This window comes from Syngnathus scovelli, chromosome 11 (assembly GCF_024217435.2).
Source record: "Syngnathus scovelli strain Florida chromosome 11, RoL_Ssco_1.2, whole genome shotgun sequence".
NCBI classification, from domain to species: Eukaryota; Metazoa; Chordata; class Actinopteri; order Syngnathiformes; family Syngnathidae; genus Syngnathus; species Syngnathus scovelli.
Window position 1 is genome coordinate 7,594,601 of NC_090857.1, and position 17,390 is coordinate 7,611,990.

Consider the following 17,390-nt stretch of genomic DNA (forward strand, 5'->3'; position numbering starts at 1 on the left):
ATGACCCTTTTTTATAGGAATGATCACATTTTCATCTGTAATGACAAACAGACGGAAAAACGTATGTGAGGCCAAGTTAACGGTACACTTAAACAAGCACACACTGACACCTTGTGGACATAAATTAAAATTACACATTTGGGCATTTTGTGAACTTGCAGTGTCTTAATTTAACCACACAGAGGCGCTCCTGTTTCACTATTGCATCGGGAAAGAATGTCAGCTTTGGGTTTACAGTTTTCTCACAGGTAATTTTGAGAAAACCATTCATTCTGCTACAAGTTAAGTTACTTTTGCTAAATATAATATAAATATTAGTGAATACGTTTGATAGAAATCAAACGGTCACAGCAGCCTTTACACATAAACACTTACACTTTATAAATATTATAGTACAACCCACAAAGTACAAACAAAAACAAGAAGCAACATTGGGATGAAATTGAAATGAAAGCAAATCTACTCATAACAAGAAAAACAGGATTAGGATGTTGCATGTTGGGATTGGTAAATAATAAATATTGTCTCAACAGACAAGGCTTCAGGATTTTCTCCCTCAGGGCGAAAGGGGTGTTTGTGAAAATGAATGTATTTTAAAATATGAACTAAAATGCTGGATGAACCATATGGGGTTAGTCCGATTTCTAATGGGGCAATAGCACCCCCTAGCCCTGCACCATCTAGGAGTCGAAAACTGCAACAGTAAAATTTGTACAATGACTGCTAAATCCATCCATCCATTCATTTTCTATCCCGCTTGTCCCAATTTAAAATATTGGCAGCAATATGACCTATATATGTAGTATAAATAAACCCAATTAGTGGATGATTTTTTTTTCATTTGAAATACCATTATGTCAGTGTGTCCATTACGATAACGTTGGAGTGACCTTTAAACCAACTTTTTTAAATGACCACATTTTTGATTGACTTCATCTATCAAGAATACATTCGAGCTGTTGAGAATAACATCAGGCTTTGATTCAGCCAGGCCATAAAATATGACCCACATTCAATCTCGATACGCCTGCCGCCAAAGGGCAGGGTTTTCATCTTTTATTCTTTTTTTTTCAAGCGACGAGCCCACAATTTTGAGCACATTTGGTCGTTTTTTTTCTTCCTTTCTTCTTCAGCTCATGTTTCCGCAAGCAGCTTGTGACCTACATTCGGGCGGTCCCAGCCAATCTTGTGCTGATAGCTTGGCTGTGTGCAAACACAATCTGCAGAGAGCAGGAACGTGAGGAGGGTGGGGGAGGGGCAGGGGAAGTCACGCTGAGCACCGCCCACAACGCACGTGCAGAGTGTGACGAAGAGCGATCGTCCAAACGCAAACACACCGCTCACTCGCCCAATCTGAGGCGGACTGTTTGAGCACGGGAAGAATGCAGATATCCGCATTCACTGAAGTACTCAACACATTCATAAACCAGGAGAGACTGTTTCGGTGTGTGCTAATTTGACTTTTGTCACTTGTCCTTGTCATTACACGACGCAAGGGCATCGCATTGTTTCTAATTGAGTGAAAAGTGCTTTTTGCTAAAGAGCCAGAGTGACTCTAACTACCAGAGACTAATTTCTTGTGTGTTTTAAACTCCTCAGCTCATAAAAAGGATTGAAATTTTCTGGCTAAATAAATCAAATTTGATTCTTTGCCACAGTAATCCTGATGATCTCCCACGACAACACTAAGTGTTTGGGAATCACTGCTCTAGTGTGAAAGAGGCTACCTCCCTGCCCTCCAACAACAGATGGAGTATTTCACACCGAGTGGGACATCTTGTCAGCTCTCGCGCGCATCCCTCCATCTTGCTGCGACCTCAGGCAGCCTATTTGCATAAAATGTGTGTCAGTAGGGCAGCGTTGGCTCACATGCCATGTGCACATGCAGCAGAGCTTTAAGCAGCATTCCAATGTGCAAACAGCCCAATGAGCCGTCTCCGAGCGGGGGTTCTCAGCCAATGAGAGGCCGAGCACGAGCGAGCGGAGTGGGGGCGTGAGGAGGAGGCGGAGGACCAGGAGGGTGGGGGCAGAGAGAGAGAAGGAGAGAGACGCATCAACAAACGGACGGGCGGCGGAGGGGACACGAGAAAAGGAGAGAGGGAAAAAAACGGTCACATTTGTCAGGCACCTGAAAACGTGCTGGTTATTTCAGGACGCGTGTTGCTTATTGATGAGTGGGGTGTGTTTAAACTACTTGCACTCTAATCGTGTTTTCATGGTGACTGTACATGGCAAGCAGTTCAGTGTGACAGAGGAACCCCTTTGAGCCGCACGTCCGTAGAAAGCCATTCACCTCGGAGTTTTTTCTGGATTGAATACAGCATTGCTCTATTCTTCCTACTTAAGAGTTTTTGCTCTGCTGACCGGATTTTCTCAAGAACCCCCCAGACCAATGCCCTGTGCACATCCCTGCTCTTTTGATTTGTGGGATACACTCTCTATGCCTTGGCAGTTCAGGACTCTTTCACCTGTGTCTACCAAACTCCTCGTCAGCGGCAAACTGAGGCGCTGAACAAAACCAGAACAACGGAAGCAACGTCTGCCTATCTACTAGGAAACATGGAGAATAGCCCCGGAGGTAAGCCTTCTTCTCTATCAACCCACAGCGACATAATATGTTATAAATTATACTAACTCTCAGTAACGCGGTTGAAAATTGGATGTAGTGCGTATGTCGTTGGTTTATTTCAAATATACAAGGTGCCTTACGTTGGGAAAATATGTGGATGAATAAAACTTGCAATAGTCTTTATTCATGTCCAGGTTCTGTTGCTACTTGATGATCAATCTGACTGACAGCTGCAAGCACGGGAAGCTGCATGCTCTCCATAAGTGACCTTTTGACACTTGACTTTCGAACAATTGCATGTAAACAAACTCACGTGGAGTAAGACCTAAAATGCCCCTTGAGCATGAGGACGCATCGCCGCCCCTCCCAAAATGATGACCTTCTTATCGCTTATTTAAATGCTTGCATGACACGGCGCACCCGATATGGTGATATCGCCTCTAAAATACGGTGGAAATCCCAACGGAGGCCGTTCTAAGTACGTCAACGTCCCCTATATCGTTTCAAGTGGCATGTCTTTTCCGTGCCCAGTGCATCATGGGTAGAGGCGGCAACGATAATACTTGCCGATCATGCGGCCGGTTTCCTACACGCGGCCCCGCCTCGCCCCACCTCGAGCACACAACACGTGTAACAACCTCGTTGTCCACGTGCCGCGCATGATTTCCTCTCAGCCTCGCCCCTCACGGATGCTCCTCTCCAAGCAGGCTCGTGCACGCTTGCTCGCTCCCGGGGGCCAGCACGGGGATTCCTCTGTGTTCTCAGCGAGTTTGGTCAGTGGGTCAGAGGGGTTTAAAAGTCTCCTTTTGCACAATTTAATAAGGCTGCTTTGCAAATTAATCATTAGCAGTCACAATCAAGTGTACTTCATTGTATTCTAGTGAAGTGAAACATATGTTCATCCGGTAAGACCAGCTTTTCTGGCCAGCAAGAGTCCTTAACACGAGCCTTTAATTTTCTTTAATTAATATAATTTCATGAATCAATTCTTTTGTGGCTTGGAGGGATGTTTTTTAGTACTGATGCTCAGGAACTTTCTGGTCAGAGTCAGCAGGAGGGTTGACTAAGTCATGCAGTGCAATAGAAAAATATTATTTGTAAAAAAAAAAAAAAAAAATGTCCCCAAAAGTTAATTATTTGCTCTTTACAAGTTGAATATGAAAAGATGGCATTTAAATGTAAATGTGTTTATGTCCATCAATTATCAACTGGATTTTCACTTATCCGATTCAGGGTCATAGGGAAGCTGGAGCTTAGCCCAACTGACTTTGACCGACTACCAGGCAATCGCAGGGCAGGTGTTAACATGTGCGTCTGCATGTCTGAATGCGTCACAAATGTACTTAACACCACGAGGAACATTCTTCTTTATTTCTGGAGGAGTTAAGATGACGCAGATGTCAAAACTCTGTGAGTCACATCTGTGGTCTAGGTTACGTTGAGAAGTAACAAAATTATAGTACATATCTCTGGTAATGAAATTAGTACAACCCGCCTCTACCAACTGAGGTTTGTTGTTCATGAAGTTCGGTCAATCACTTTACCAAAACATCCCGTTCATAAAACATACAAGGCCAGCCTTTGCACGTGGGTTAGGGCTTACCACCCATGCACAACTGTAAATGTTCACACAGAGATTGGGGAGGGGGGGGGGGGTCTCTGAGTCATGACATGAGATTGATGTTTATACAGTAAGCTTGCCACGGTCAGATGCCTAGGAGGCGGGAGTACACGAGATGGGAAGTCATAGAGAACTGGCAAGTGGGAGGGGGGTTGGTTTGTTTTGTTTATTCTATAGCTCCTCGGGCCCTGTGCGAGTCCACAGATCACGTGTTTCAACTTGTGCATGACTACAGCGCTGTATTCTCAGAGCTCACTGTGACACCCAGTCAAACTAGATTCCAGGAAGTTGTTAGGGGGCCAACTGAATAGTTTTCACTGGAGAGGGCGGATGAGGAGCGTGTTGCTGAATGAAGTGAGGAAGTTTGTACCATGTGACGCCGGCTGTGACTCAGATGGTACACATGTTCATAAAACCTTGTACGCACACACGAACAAGCAGCACATGGATCATCATTGTGTCAAGTCACGGCGACCTCAGGCTCACTCGCAGTTGACACGTGTGAGGAAGGACAGGAATTAAGAAGGGAGGCACTTAAAGCCTCCAAGAAACACAGCACGTTTTTTCAAGGAGAGCACTGGAGCAAGAGGCTAATCAGCTATTCGAGGCTGATTCAAGGTCATTAATGGGAAACGTACACAAAAAAATGATAGTGGGAATGAGCCAAGGGTAAACAGTCTCTACTAGTAAATTGGTAGACCAAATAGCAGATTATTGGTGATTAACACAGCAACATGACAAGTTTGTCTATATATATCCTTTTTGACAACCTAACCCTCTCCAAATAATCTAATTGTTGCTATAAAGCAATGTATACTTGTGATAAAAATACATTTAGTCTTAAAATGATTCAGTTGGCCCACAATTTAACACTCTTCTAGATTCACTGATCCAAAGTATTGTATATTGAAAGCACAGTGATAATGTGGACTGGAGCCAATCAGTTAGCTCGAGTATTCCCAACGTGATCTCGGCCGAGCGCCGATTATTGCACTGCTGCTGTTGTCTACACGAGACTGCGCAAAAGGGCCTTGTGAGCCGGGCGGGAACTGTGTCAAGAGTCCATGTGAGCTGGCGGTCAGGTGGCTGGCGGATAGATGGGTCTGCGTGCTCAGAGCCAAAGAGAACAGGGAGGGTGGGAGGAGGAGAGGAGGATGGAGACGAAGGGAGGGGTAGCAGGAGGCGTAAGGATTGTGGTGAAGCGAAAGCGGGCGGGCGGGGAGGGAGTTGGCTGGCTCAGGCTGCACGTGAGAGGGAGTCTTTCATCTTGTGGGAAGAAAACTGTCTGCAAAACAAGGGGGATGGCTGCGGGGGAGTTGCATTCAGGGGTAATAGGGCATTTCCAACTTGATGTGACATCCTTGAACAAAGGCCACCTTTATAGCTCATATGAGGCACATACAGTAACAAAAAAAAGCTGTGGTAATAAAAAGAAGATAGATAAATGTATTTATGTTGACTTTATTTTTTGTTTTCTTTGCAGCACTATTATATTAAGACAATTAAATATTACATATAAATATATATTAAATGTTTGTATATACCGTGTGAGGATCTGCTTTCTTGGAGCAAAAGAAAAACAAATGATTAAATATGTCACTCACCATTAGCTACGCTTCACCGAGCTGTGGCTGTTTGGCGCATTCGAACAATGATTATGACCCTGATTGAATTACAACTCAATAGGCAGTTTGTTATTGCAAAATGAATAAACTTGTTGGCATGCAATAATAATAATAATCCTCCAATGTAGCATCACTCTATTAAATCTATTCGGGGTGGAGTCAAGTCGTTAGCTTTCAGCTAATTCTGGACGTTGAATTCAATATTAAATTTCTCTGCATGTTTTTGTGTATTCCCCAGGTGGTGTCATCCTTTATGCCGGCTCCTCTGGCAGTGCCAGCCCAAGTCCTGGCAGCCCATCCAGTGGATACCAAACCCAGTCGCCCTCCTCCCACTCGCAACCCTCATCCCCAGAGGGTATCTCCTTTCAGGAGATTGGGGCCATGAAGCAGCGAGGGGAGCAAAGGGGAGGGACCCCTTCCCCGAAAATGGTCTTCCAATTTCCAGAAGTCAACAATGCTCCTGCTGCCCAAGTCACAACTGTGTCATCGGCCACCTACAGCCATCCCACAGTGGCCAAAAGACCTTGTGGGTTTACTAGCACCTTCCCAAGTAAGTACATAACCTCTCGTCTCCCACCTGTCGTTTTCTTTTTCCGTCTACCTGCTCGCAGTTAGTTATTGCGTTCCTCTCATAAATGGTGTGCTTACGTCTTCACAGAAACCGGAGGGATGGTGCTTCTATGCAAAGTGTGTGGGGACATCGCATCCGGATTCCATTACGGCGTCCACGCCTGTGAGGGCTGCAAGGTGAGCTCGCCAAAGCGTCATTCCCTTTACCTGGCAAAATCTTGTTTTTGCCGGAGATATTGAACGCTCCTCTCATTTGTCTGCAGGGTTTTTTCAGACGCAGCATTCAGCAGAATATCCACTACAAGATGTGCGTGAAGAATGAAAACTGTCTCATCATGCGCATGAACAGAAATCGCTGCCAACACTGCCGCTTTAAGAAGTGTCTCTCCGTGGGCATGTCCAGAGATGGTAAGAGATGTGCACACACTATAAATGGAACATGAGGCATTTGCATCGCAGGGCGAGTTGTTCAATCGATCACGATGATCAATTATGGTGGATTATAAATCCACAGTTGTAATTTTAAGAAGCATTGCTGCTTTTCACTGGTTCTTTTACTCTCCTCTATCCTCCCTCCCTCCCGCTTTCGTTTGTAGACTTCAGTTTCCTTACTCGTTGCCTTCTGATTTATGACTAGAGGAGCTTAAGAGTCCCAGTAGTCATCAATCACCGAGAAATTGCGACAAATATAGTTTATTTTGGGAAATTGGGACACCAGAATTGGTGATCATGCACTCAGCGTGATGCAGAGCCTAACCTCTGCTTTCAGGCAATCTTTCATTAATCATGGCAAAAGTGAGTGTTCCACTTTAGGTGTTATACATGTAATCTGGCCTTTATTGAAAATGTTCACCGCAAGGGGCTCCGGCCTCTTGGGAGATGGGCAAACTAGGTGACGATACATCATCTCTTTTTGGAGCAAACATTTTTAGTTGACCTCAAAAAGCTGGAATATAATGTAGGACTGAAACATTGCCAGATAATTCAGTAGCTCACAGCAAAGGCAGAATTATAAGTAAGAATATTATAAAGGTATAATTAAGAACCGGTTAATCGTTGGGATTTATGTTTGTTTAATCTGCCGGAATCATTTTTATGTCATGCAACATTTGAAAATGTCTTTTCCCACCCAAATTAATTTCTACCTCCCCTACCTGCCTCTTGTCTTTTTTAACCTTCCCCCTGGTCAATTTATAAATGACATCATATTTAGCACTGTTGACCCAGTGACCTAGTTCTTCAGCTCAAGAGAAAGGCAGCGTTCAAATTTGAGACAGAATGCGAGGAGTGACAAGGGGGAGGGGGGGCATTGTGAGAGCATCGACGGAACTATAAATAGGGCTGTCAGAGCAGGAGCGGTAAAAAGAGGGGAGGGCTGACCGTAATGCTGGAGGGAAGGAACGAGCTGACGACTTTAGAACAACATTAATGTAGAGGCTTTTGAATTTCTAAACTGTGACTGTTTGTAAAAGCATGAAATTTGGGCTTTTGCAGAGTGTGCATTCTAACAGAAGGGCTCTCTCTCTCTCTCTTGCTTCCTCAGCTGTGCGTTTTGGTCGCATTCCCAAACGGGAGAAACAGAGGCTCTTGGATGAGATGCAAAGCTATATGAACAGTCTAAATGAATCTGCCTCCATGGAGATGGAGATGTCACCTCCCTCCGACAGCCCAAAGAACCAGACCAACGAAGGAGCGGGCTCCGCAATGCAGTCGTACCAGAGCGACTTAATAAACAGCGAGAGGAAAACTCTCAAGAGACCCGCCAGCAACAGCAACATTGGAGCTACTTTCCACAACGCTCCTGCGCAGGTGCAGGAAGCGGCCCCAGCACAGGCGCACCACACGTTCCAGGGAGACCTGACATCGGGATACGGCGTCCCCTCCAAGTGTCCCGTCGCCCACAGCAACAACGACAACACATCCAATAATAACGCCAACATTTCCAAGTACAACTTCAGCAATCAAAATCAGTGTCCCGTTCGTGGCGGCCTTTCATCTCAGCACTTTGCGGCCAATCAGAAGACTGATTCTCAGAACCAAAATTCCTGTCCTTGGAAACTAAACGGTGGAGCCAAAGTCTTGGTGAGTCTTGAAACTTTCTTCCATTTTTTTTTTTCACTCCTCATAATGTCAGTACGAGGGAGCTAATGTATCTGGTCGTTTTGTCTTCTCCTAACAGGCATGTCCGCTCAATTCTTGTCCGGTGGCTCCGGCCAGTCGCTCCAGTCAGGAAATGTGGGAGTCCTTTTCGCAGTGTTTCACCCCTGCCGTCAAAGAAGTGGTGGAGTTCGCAAAGAGCATACCGGGCTTCCAGACTCTCAGCCAACAGGACCAAGTCATGCTACTCAAATCTGGCACTTTCCAGGTACATTGCGTAACCTTGTACGGCTTGTTTACATGCGATAACGGCGGCAGCCTCCGAAGTTCGTCCAATGACTCTTGTATTGATTTACAGGTGCTGATGGTGAGGTTCTGCTCATTATTTGACCCCAAGGAGAGGACCGTGACCTTCCTCAATGGGCAGACATACTCCCTGGCATCGTTACGGGCGCTGGGCATGGGTGTTTTACTGGACGCCATGTTTGATTTCAGCGAAAAGCTCGCCTCTCTGGGTTTGGAACCAGATGAGATGGCTCTTTTCATGGCCGTCGTGCTTGTTTCAGCTGGTAAGACACAAACTTTTAAAAGCGCAACACATTCTCATTCCGTCCACGTTTCTAACTTATTTCCCTACCGTTACCTTTAGATCGTTCCGGTATCGTGGATGTGGGAGCGGTAGAGCAACTGCAGGAGAACCTAATCAAAGCTCTGCGCACACTAATTACGAGTCGCCGGCCGGACGACAGCACCCTCTTCCCCAAGCTGCTGCTACGTCTGCCGGACCTGCGAACCTTGAACAACCAGCACTCTGATAAGCTTTTAGCGTTCCGCATTGATCCGTAAACGAGCACGAGGCCCGCTGAGATATCTGCTTCGGTGGGTGGGGGGGGCTTCTCGGCTTCCTATTCAAGCCGGGCCCGCCGCAGATGTCGGCCCCTGCGTGACGGATGCTTGTTGTTGGAACTTGGCCGAGCGCGATGGCGTGAGAGAGGGGACTCTTAAAAAGCTCAGCAGGGGAGGCGGAAGCCCTTGAACTCAACCGATTGCTTGCTTCCAAGACTGTCAGTTAAACGACTTCAAACTATGTTCTTCCTGGTTGGTTCACCAAATGCTGACCTCTCCTCCCTGAAGTTCTCTGTCGGTCTATTGTCCTCTAATCCAACTAGGCAGCAAAGCACACACGCACACACACACACACACTCCAGGAGCTTGTACAAACCTTCACCAATGACTGTACATTCGCACCTCACCTGTAAATGGCATGCTCCAGACATCGACAAGTCCTTCAACCCAGAGTAGATGAGAGCAATAGAGATGAAGCCAAGCTAAAATAATGGTTCATATGTGCTCCCATCAGCTATTTTCACATCATGAGTAAATCACCTTATTGTGGAATGAGAGATATATAATGATGTATTTTTAAGAAATGAAAATAAGTTGTATTGTGTCGCTATGTGCTAATCAGGGAGAAATTATCGGTCGCTCAGACCGAGTCTGATGGGTTTTCACTGAATATGTTCTTTGTAAATTTTTGTAAATATTATGCTTGGTTGGTAGTATGAAGAGTCTTGGATATGTTAATGAAGATGTTAAGTATTGTATTAAGCCAGCATCATTAACAATATATTATAAATTGCTCCATAAACTGCATTTGAACCATGCACTCTGAATATAAACTTTTTATTTGAGAATATATGAACGAACTAAATGTATTGTCAATTGACTGCATCACTTGTGTATATTTTGTAACTGTTTTGTGGTTACACCATAGAGTACTATTATTAAATAATGTTAAAGAGAAATTCCCCTGTGCTCATTTTCATTCTTAATTTTCCGAACAGGATGTTTTCATCATCATGATCACTGCCAAGACACGACATGCACAGTAACCTAGCAACAGAAGCAACGTCTCCACTGGTCTAAAAGGCACGGCGGCATAATCAACAAGGAAAATCTGAATTTTCTGGGGCGTGCTAATAAGTAAATCTGCAAAAACAAATACACAAAATAAATATTTGGGGTTGCCAAGCATCTAGAAGGAGCTATTTTCCCCTCATAAAATGATCATGGACATGGCAATTCCAAAATTTAAGAGCTCCCCAGACAGGCTATGAGGCAGAACAAAGAGAATCGCCTCATTCATAGAAGTCCTTGGAAATTTGTACTTGGTTACGTTTAGGAAGAATATCTGAAAACAGGAACTAATCTTTATGACCGTAAAATTTGCCCTATTTTTAAAACCAGCCTGGAGTGGACTCATATGACCTCTGCGCAATTGTGATTGATGATAAAATGTCAAGATGATCTCATCTAGCACAATTTAGCAACATCCTGTGGGTTCTTTTTTATTTATTTAATTATTATACTTATCATGCTCCCTAAAAGAGGAATGGAAATTAGATTTTTCTTCTTAATGTGCCATTTCAAATAACAAACATCTGACAATGCTGAGGCAGCAGTGCACCATAAAATCATGAATTTGAGCAAAAGGGTCAACAAATCCAAAACGAGCGAGCCTAGTCCACAGGACCACACCTGTTTGGGAAGGAATAGCAGAAAGGCGGGACAGGTATTAAGTTTGACATTCAACACTTGCCCTGTAGTGTTGAAAGCAAATGCCACTGTCTAACAAGTTTTCGAAACACTACAGCAGACAGTGACATCACACCTAATTTCTTAATTGAGTATTATGAATGCAAACATATGCTGTTATATACTTTGCTTGGTTTTGCATTAAAGGCACAGGCTGATAAATGCCTTTAATGTTTAAAGGTATTCTGCTGGAGTTTCTTTTGAGGCAATGACAATAGGGGAGCACCTTTGTGGCAATGGAGGTTTTATACAAGATTTAGATCATTACCCGTGAGCATTTGTTTTCCTGCAGCTAATGGAGTGAATCTCAGTTAAGGAGTTCCAAACTTTCCAGAAAAAGGCAAGCGGCAATGTGACCTTTAAGAACCCTGAGGATGTCTGAAATGCAGACACCCCCTTATTATAAACATATTAATGGGGGAAAATGATAATAAATGGCCGTACGTGTTTTCACAGGTATTCTCTTTCCCTTCCGGGTCTTCAAATAAATGAAGTAAACCAAACCATCAGCACAGTTAATGTTTTGATCCAAGCCAAGCCGCTTCAGGACACCTTAATGTTCTGCTGGATCATATTTCACAGCTCAGGTTTAAAGGGAAATGAGCTCCAAACATAGCCGCAAACTGCAGTTGTTTAATAAATTGTGGATAAAAAGGGCTACACAACACTATTTGTGACCATGACTACTTTTTGGGCAAAGACGCGCAAAATTTATTTGAAAATGAAACACAATTTGTTATACTGTCTTCTCCTGCCACCTGGTGGAAAGACGATAACATTGCATGCAGAAATATTAAATCCCAGAAATATAAAATTAGCAATAATTCAATGACTAGTCAATGCATGAATCAAATACTTGGCTCACATATGCAACAATCCAACATGTCTCCTCACAAAAATAATAACTCATTTTCAAACAATGATGAGTTTTTTTTCTTTCAATTTTGCATTATTGGGTACTTAGAATACAACGGAACCACAAAGTGGAGAAAAAAAAAAAGACATCGGCAGACAGGTAAATGATGACATCTTTGTTGTAGTTTCCCATCATGCTCAGGTGCTTCACTGTCCAATGACTGCCAGGCAAACGGCAGCTATAATTGCAAAACCTAAAGAACGAACTTGTGTTATCTCTTTGGCATTGATATATTGGATTTATGAGTTTCTACTCATGTGACTTGAGTACTGATCAAGAGTGACAATGCCACGTGCAAGGAAGCCACCTAATGAGCCGCTACCTGCTGCAAAACGTCATCTTGAGGTGATCGGGAATGCTATTTGTTGGAAAAGTAAAGTTCAGGATTGAGTACGTGCTAAATTGCACTTGCATTGGTGCAGGAAAGGGAAGGATGTGCGTCGAATTGTCAACTGTCAACTGATGGTGAGTCCAACATTTTGTCGAGAATGTTTTGTTAAACATGCACGTATTTCGCCTGGAGTAGTCGTTTTCACAAAATGCATTATGCACAAGACAAAACAAGAAAACACACACAAACAAAGTGGCTGTGAGTTGTATTTGTTGAGTTGTTGTTTTTTCTTCTTTAATTTATTTCACTGATTGAGGCAGAATTCGCGGATCCAGTGCTGTTTCATTGAGCCATTGCACAAATATTATTTACATCAGAAAAATTTCACAGCATGTCACCAAACACAAATGTCACAGAATTGTCACAGTATATTGAAATATGGTCAATTCGTAGCGTGTATTTGCTGCTACAGGGTTGACACAAGGAATAGGTTTGACAGTCACTTGTTTTTTTTCAACTTTTAAAAATAAGTTTACATCTTTGTTGGTTTGAGGTAATTTTTCCTTTTTATTTTTCTCTCAATTTAAAAAAAAAAATACATATCTTTTTGTTGTCTTAGGATACTTTTTTAGGGGGGCAGTGTTTCAATAAGAAACCCTATTTGTGTGTCTGCCAAGGGGGTGATATAAAGCTTGCCAGTAAATCTCATTATTAAACCATGTGACGGTCATAAGAGCATCATGATGTTCTTAACTTCCCTCTTATTAGTCAGCATTTACCAAACCAGTCTCTTACACAAAGCATGAGGTCATAGGTCACCTGGTTGAAGATGGAGTTGAAATTAAGAATCATGTTTGTACCTTACAGCAGAAATGAATATTGTCTGTGCCTCCTACTGATGCGTACCAAATATGTTTATGGTCCATGATCTCGGAATTATTGAAGAAACGATATGATATAAATGCAATTCAAAATTTGAGGACATTTGAGTGATTTATTGTTTGCTCTTCGATGATGGAGCATCTCAAATGAAGGAGAAAGGCCTCATTGAGAGAATTAAACAACACATTTTTTTATTTAAGAACAATGGTACAGTCTGGTTTTATCTGGATGTTTGGAGCTACCTGTACTCTTCTAGAACACCCTCGTTAGAAAAAGAAAGAGGGGAGGTGGATCGGGGTTAGAAAGAGATTAACCACATGGAGGATGGACGGTAAAGCTGCTGCGTAATCCGCACCGTCCAAACAAAATCAGGGCGACAACAACTCGCATACTTTGCATGACTTGCTCGCTGTCAAGTGAGGAACACGAAGCTGAGAGTCTTCTGATTTTTGGATCTTCTTGGAAGAAACAGACTGACAACAAAACATCTTCCTCCTCCTCAACATCATCACCAAGGGAGAACCATGAAAAAGGCAAAGGTATGTTTTAATGTTGAACCACCGATAAGTGTTTAACGTTGCTGCAAGATAGTCGTTAATCTGTAACCATGATATGAAAAGTGTTTTCATATATTAGTGTAAAAGAATAAATGTCTTGATTGTACATTATTTACATTGCTAGCTTGTAATAGATGCAGAGGCCACACATTCAATGTAATATTTGTGTTTGTGTTAAATGCGCTTGTGACTTTGGAAAATCTGAAAAATAATTCACTTCTCTCATTGTTGATTGTGAGCTACTCATTGGTAAAGTTAAACTGCTGCGGGAACATCATTTACCTGACTATGACACCGAGATTGAAACAGGAGTTCAGAACAGCTAGAGAGAGCTACTTTCTTGCAGTTCAAGTTTTATTTCAGAAAACCTATCATCCACGTGTGTAGTATCAAACTCGATCTGGCCATCACATCTTTTTTATTTCTTTAAATATTTTTTTGCTAACCACAGCAAAGTCAAGTTATACTTCCTATTGGACAAAAATCGGAACTTACTTACTTCATACAGTATTTCTAGTTGGTTGTCTTCGGGTTTTTAAACTCGGTGTGAAGTTGAAAATATATAAGGCAATACTTAAATGCAAGGGAAATTGTGTCTTTTGCAATATTAATTATATGATGAGGTGATTATACAGTACCAGTCATAAGTTTGGAAACCCCTTCTAATTCTGTGTTTTTTTCATTATGTAAAAAATTCTCAAATTGTAGATTGATAATTAATACGATTGGAATTATATGGTAAACATAAGATGTCACTCAAAGCCAAAAGGTAAATCAGAGTCTTCAAAGTAGGCACGTGTCTGTATTTTCTCACTCAGCTTTATGATGTATGCTTTATGATCTGGATTTACTTTCAGTTCATAGCGGCACATTATCAAGAGCTTGAATTTCTTAGCTTGAAGTGTTTCAAAACTTTTGACTGGTACTTCCACATATGATTTCCACAATTAGGACGCCCGATAAGGTAAACCCAAACTACGATTTGGTCCGTGATGACAAAATATTTTGACATTCTTTTTGACTATGTGCAGTTCAAGTGATTCTAACACTGTTTATTTCAGCAGGTCGACAATGACAATGACCCGCCAACCTATCAGGAAACGATCACAGGTAAAATGCTAAAAACGTCTTGTTAAATTATTAAAATACACTATTCATATTGTGACAATGTTAAGCTCATATCTGTGTTTTCTCACAAAGGCATTGAGGAGATGCAGGTCCAGTTTTTGTGGGATAACCAGACCGTCAGGCGGACCTTCATCAGGAAGGTAAACATATTATTTTACCAGCAAGAGTAATACTTGTATATGACAACTATTTAGAAAGTAAAGGTGCTTGATGAAGACACAAAATTTCTTTGCAGGTCTATGCCATTCTCATGGTCCAACTCTTAGTGACTGTCGGAATTGTTGCCCTCTTTACATTTTGGTAAGAGCTCTTCCATATACTAAAACAATTATGCATACTGTGAACTCACTGATCGCGATATTAGGAAAACTGGTGTGCCGCTAGTCATTATATCAACAGCTTTACCTAGAGAAGAGCCATTTATCTCAAGATGACATGTCCAACAATACTAATTGCAGCTCTGCTTACCATTTGGCTTTGACATAAAACACTTGAAAAAGGCGGATCTTCACCCAGCCTAGTTCCCGAGTCACAGGCAGATTAAATTCGAGTGAAGGCATTTATTATGTAAATGAGCACAACTGTGATGTCACCAGGCCAACATTAGGTTGTCCCTAATTAAGTGGCTAGTGATTGCTCTATATCATGCACTCTAATGTTTTCCATTTTTCTGTTTGTTTTTGCAGCGCACCTGTCAGGTTCTTCATCCAGACTCACCCGAGCTTGTACATGGCATCTTCGTAAGTGCAAGCGCATCAACTTGTATTCAAGTGTTACATTTTGTTTTTAATCTTGTTGTTTGACTTTTCTGCACAGTCTCCTGTTCTTTGCCACATACATCGCTCTGTCCTGCTGTGGGGACTTAAGGTAACGCTATGTTTCAATTATTAAATAAGACCCAATCCTGAGAATCTATGAATGGAATCATAAACAAGCTTTTTTTTGTTTTGTTCCTCAACAGGAGGCAGGTTCCCTGGAACATCATTTTGTTAGTTATCTTTGTGAGTATTCCTCATTGTTATTATGGGTGTGTGTGTGTGTGTGTGTGTGGCCAGCGTTAACTATCTGCTTTCTCTCATCGCACAGACTTTAAGCATGGCCTTCATGATGGGATTTGTGTCGAGGTGAGTTCATATTTGGGTCACATGGACACTGATTTTGATTGCGTGTCTGTAGTAAGAAATATGCGACTGAGCTAGCTCTGCCTTTCTCCAGCTTTTACAACACCAAGTCGGTGATGCTGTGTTTGGGAATCACCGCCATTGTCTGCTTTTCTATCATCGTCTTCAGCTTCCAAAGCAAAGTGAGTCGAAGATAACTCTGGATAGATTGATAGAGCGCGATATGTGCTTTAAATGTGGTATAAAACATTTTTATTTTCCTATTTTCAGGTTGACGTGACTTCCTGTCAAGGCTTCCTGTTTTCGTTATGTATGGTCATGTTGCTGGGCGCCCTCGTTCTCACCGCCGTGCCTTTTGGATACGTACGTTCCCATAACGGCTAAAAAATAATGATTTCGTAAATGTGATGCCCCCGTGTGTTAACCTAAAGGGATTAGCGTCACAGATAAGCTAGTCGTTACCTAAATTAGAAGTGCGCTATCCTTCTTAGCAGTGTTTTGTAATTAATAATTACCTAAATTAGAAGTGTGCTATCCTTCTTAGCAGTGTTTTGTAATTAATATCTTTGTTCCAGATTCCTTGGTTACAAGCCATTTGCGCCGTCTTCGGAGCCATCCTCTTCACTCTGGTGAGAAGCACATTCACTATTTCAATTGCCAGCTAGACACAAAATCCACATTTGGATCACCAAAGTTTTGACACGCGTGTCTGCCCTGTGCAGTTTCTGGCATTCGACACGCAGATGCTGCTTGGGAACAAGCACGTCAGCATCAGTCCAGAAGAATATGTTTTTGCCACGCTCAGCATCTACCTGGACATCATCTACCTGTTCAGCTTCCTGTTACAGCTCGCGGGAGGAGGTCGCGAATGAAGCGAGCTTGGGTCGTCTTCGCTGAAGTCTGGCGGTTTGCAAATTTACAAAACTTTTTACCACGCTTTACCTTTGTGTCAGCCTTTTGAGAACGTGTGCACGTTGTGTGGCTATTTTGACTGGTGTGATTTGTGACATAATAGCTGACTGTAATACTCCTCTGGTTGGGCAGGATAAGGAATTACAGTAATCTGTGATGAGTTGTCCTTTCGTTCCATAAGGACAGTATGGGAGTGAGGACTGATAAAAGTCTCTGATGAACAACTTGCGCTTTTTAAATCTGGCGGGGTTGAGTTTGCGTTCATGACCATTTATTGTATTTGATGCAGATCTTTTGTACATGTTGTGACTGTTTTATTCATAAAGAGCAAGTGTGTGTCACCAATTATAGTTGATGTGATGTGTATTAATAATTAGTATATAATATAAACTATATAAATTAGTAGAATGTAATATTTTTCTATTTAAAAAAAACAAAACAATGTGATGGTGGAATTAAATGACTC

At 42.3% G+C, this 17,390-nt stretch overlaps 2 protein-coding genes and 1 long non-coding RNA gene across 6 annotated transcripts; 2 read left to right on the top strand and 1 right to left on the bottom strand.

Moving 5' to 3' along the window:
* The first annotated feature begins 2,027 nt into the window (after window positions 1-2,027).
* On the top strand, window positions 2,028-10,287 carry nr1d4b (nuclear receptor subfamily 1, group D, member 4b). Its single transcript, XM_049733706.2, has 8 exons — window positions 2,028-2,578; window positions 6,054-6,365; window positions 6,474-6,562; window positions 6,649-6,793; window positions 7,929-8,467; window positions 8,565-8,750; window positions 8,841-9,051; window positions 9,132-10,287. Exons 1-8 carry the CDS (start codon window positions 2,560-2,562, stop codon window positions 9,326-9,328), a joined length of 1,698 nt encoding a protein of 565 aa, XP_049589663.1. The 5' UTR covers window positions 2,028-2,559; the 3' UTR covers window positions 9,329-10,287.
* A 3,084-nt stretch (window positions 10,288-13,371) lies between these two features.
* Window positions 13,372-14,566, bottom strand: LOC125976854 (uncharacterized). Its single transcript, XR_007484511.2, has 2 exons — window positions 14,263-14,566; window positions 13,372-13,704 (listed from the first exon to the last, which is right to left on the bottom strand). It is a non-coding gene; the product is annotated as an uncharacterized lncRNA (long non-coding RNA).
* faim2b (Fas apoptotic inhibitory molecule 2b) lies at window positions 13,597-17,269 on the top strand. 4 transcript variants are annotated; one of them, XM_049732801.2, is made up of 12 exons: window positions 13,597-13,745; window positions 14,828-14,873; window positions 14,964-15,031; window positions 15,127-15,191; window positions 15,578-15,631; window positions 15,708-15,758; window positions 15,853-15,892; window positions 15,978-16,015; window positions 16,107-16,194; window positions 16,283-16,375; window positions 16,588-16,641; window positions 16,735-17,269. In XM_049732801.2, the coding sequence occupies exons 1-12, from the start codon at window positions 13,731-13,733 to the stop codon at window positions 16,882-16,884; spliced, it is 762 nt and encodes a 253-aa protein (XP_049588758.1). In that variant the 5' UTR covers window positions 13,597-13,730; the 3' UTR covers window positions 16,885-17,269. The 4 variants fall into 4 exon arrangements, with proteins under 4 accessions (XP_049588758.1, XP_049588757.1, XP_049588755.1 ...); XM_049732800.2 differs by having other exon boundaries at window positions 13,598-13,745; window positions 14,825-14,873; XM_049732798.2 differs by lacking the exon at window positions 13,597-13,745 and adding an exon at window positions 14,582-14,727 and having other exon boundaries at window positions 14,825-14,873.
* The last annotated feature ends 121 nt before the right edge of the window (window positions 17,270-17,390 follow it).

Excerpts from the sequence above, each read along its gene's own strand:
- nr1d4b (XM_049733706.2), top strand. Across the intron at positions 6,366-6,473 it reads GTTTACTAGCACCTTCCCAA|AAACCGGAGGGATGGTGCTT; the intron begins GTAAGTACATAA and ends ACGTCTTCACAG. Across the intron at positions 8,751-8,840 it reads TCAAATCTGGCACTTTCCAG|GTGCTGATGGTGAGGTTCTG; the intron begins GTACATTGCGTA and ends ATTGATTTACAG.
- faim2b (XM_049732798.2), top strand. The coding sequence starts at position 14,698 with ATGATTTCCACAATTAGGACGCCCGATAAG. Across the intron at positions 14,728-14,824 it reads CAATTAGGACGCCCGATAAG|CAGGTCGACAATGACAATGA; the intron begins GTAAACCCAAAC and ends TGTTTATTTCAG. Across the intron at positions 15,893-15,977 it reads TCATTTTGTTAGTTATCTTT|ACTTTAAGCATGGCCTTCAT; the intron begins GTGAGTATTCCT and ends CTCATCGCACAG.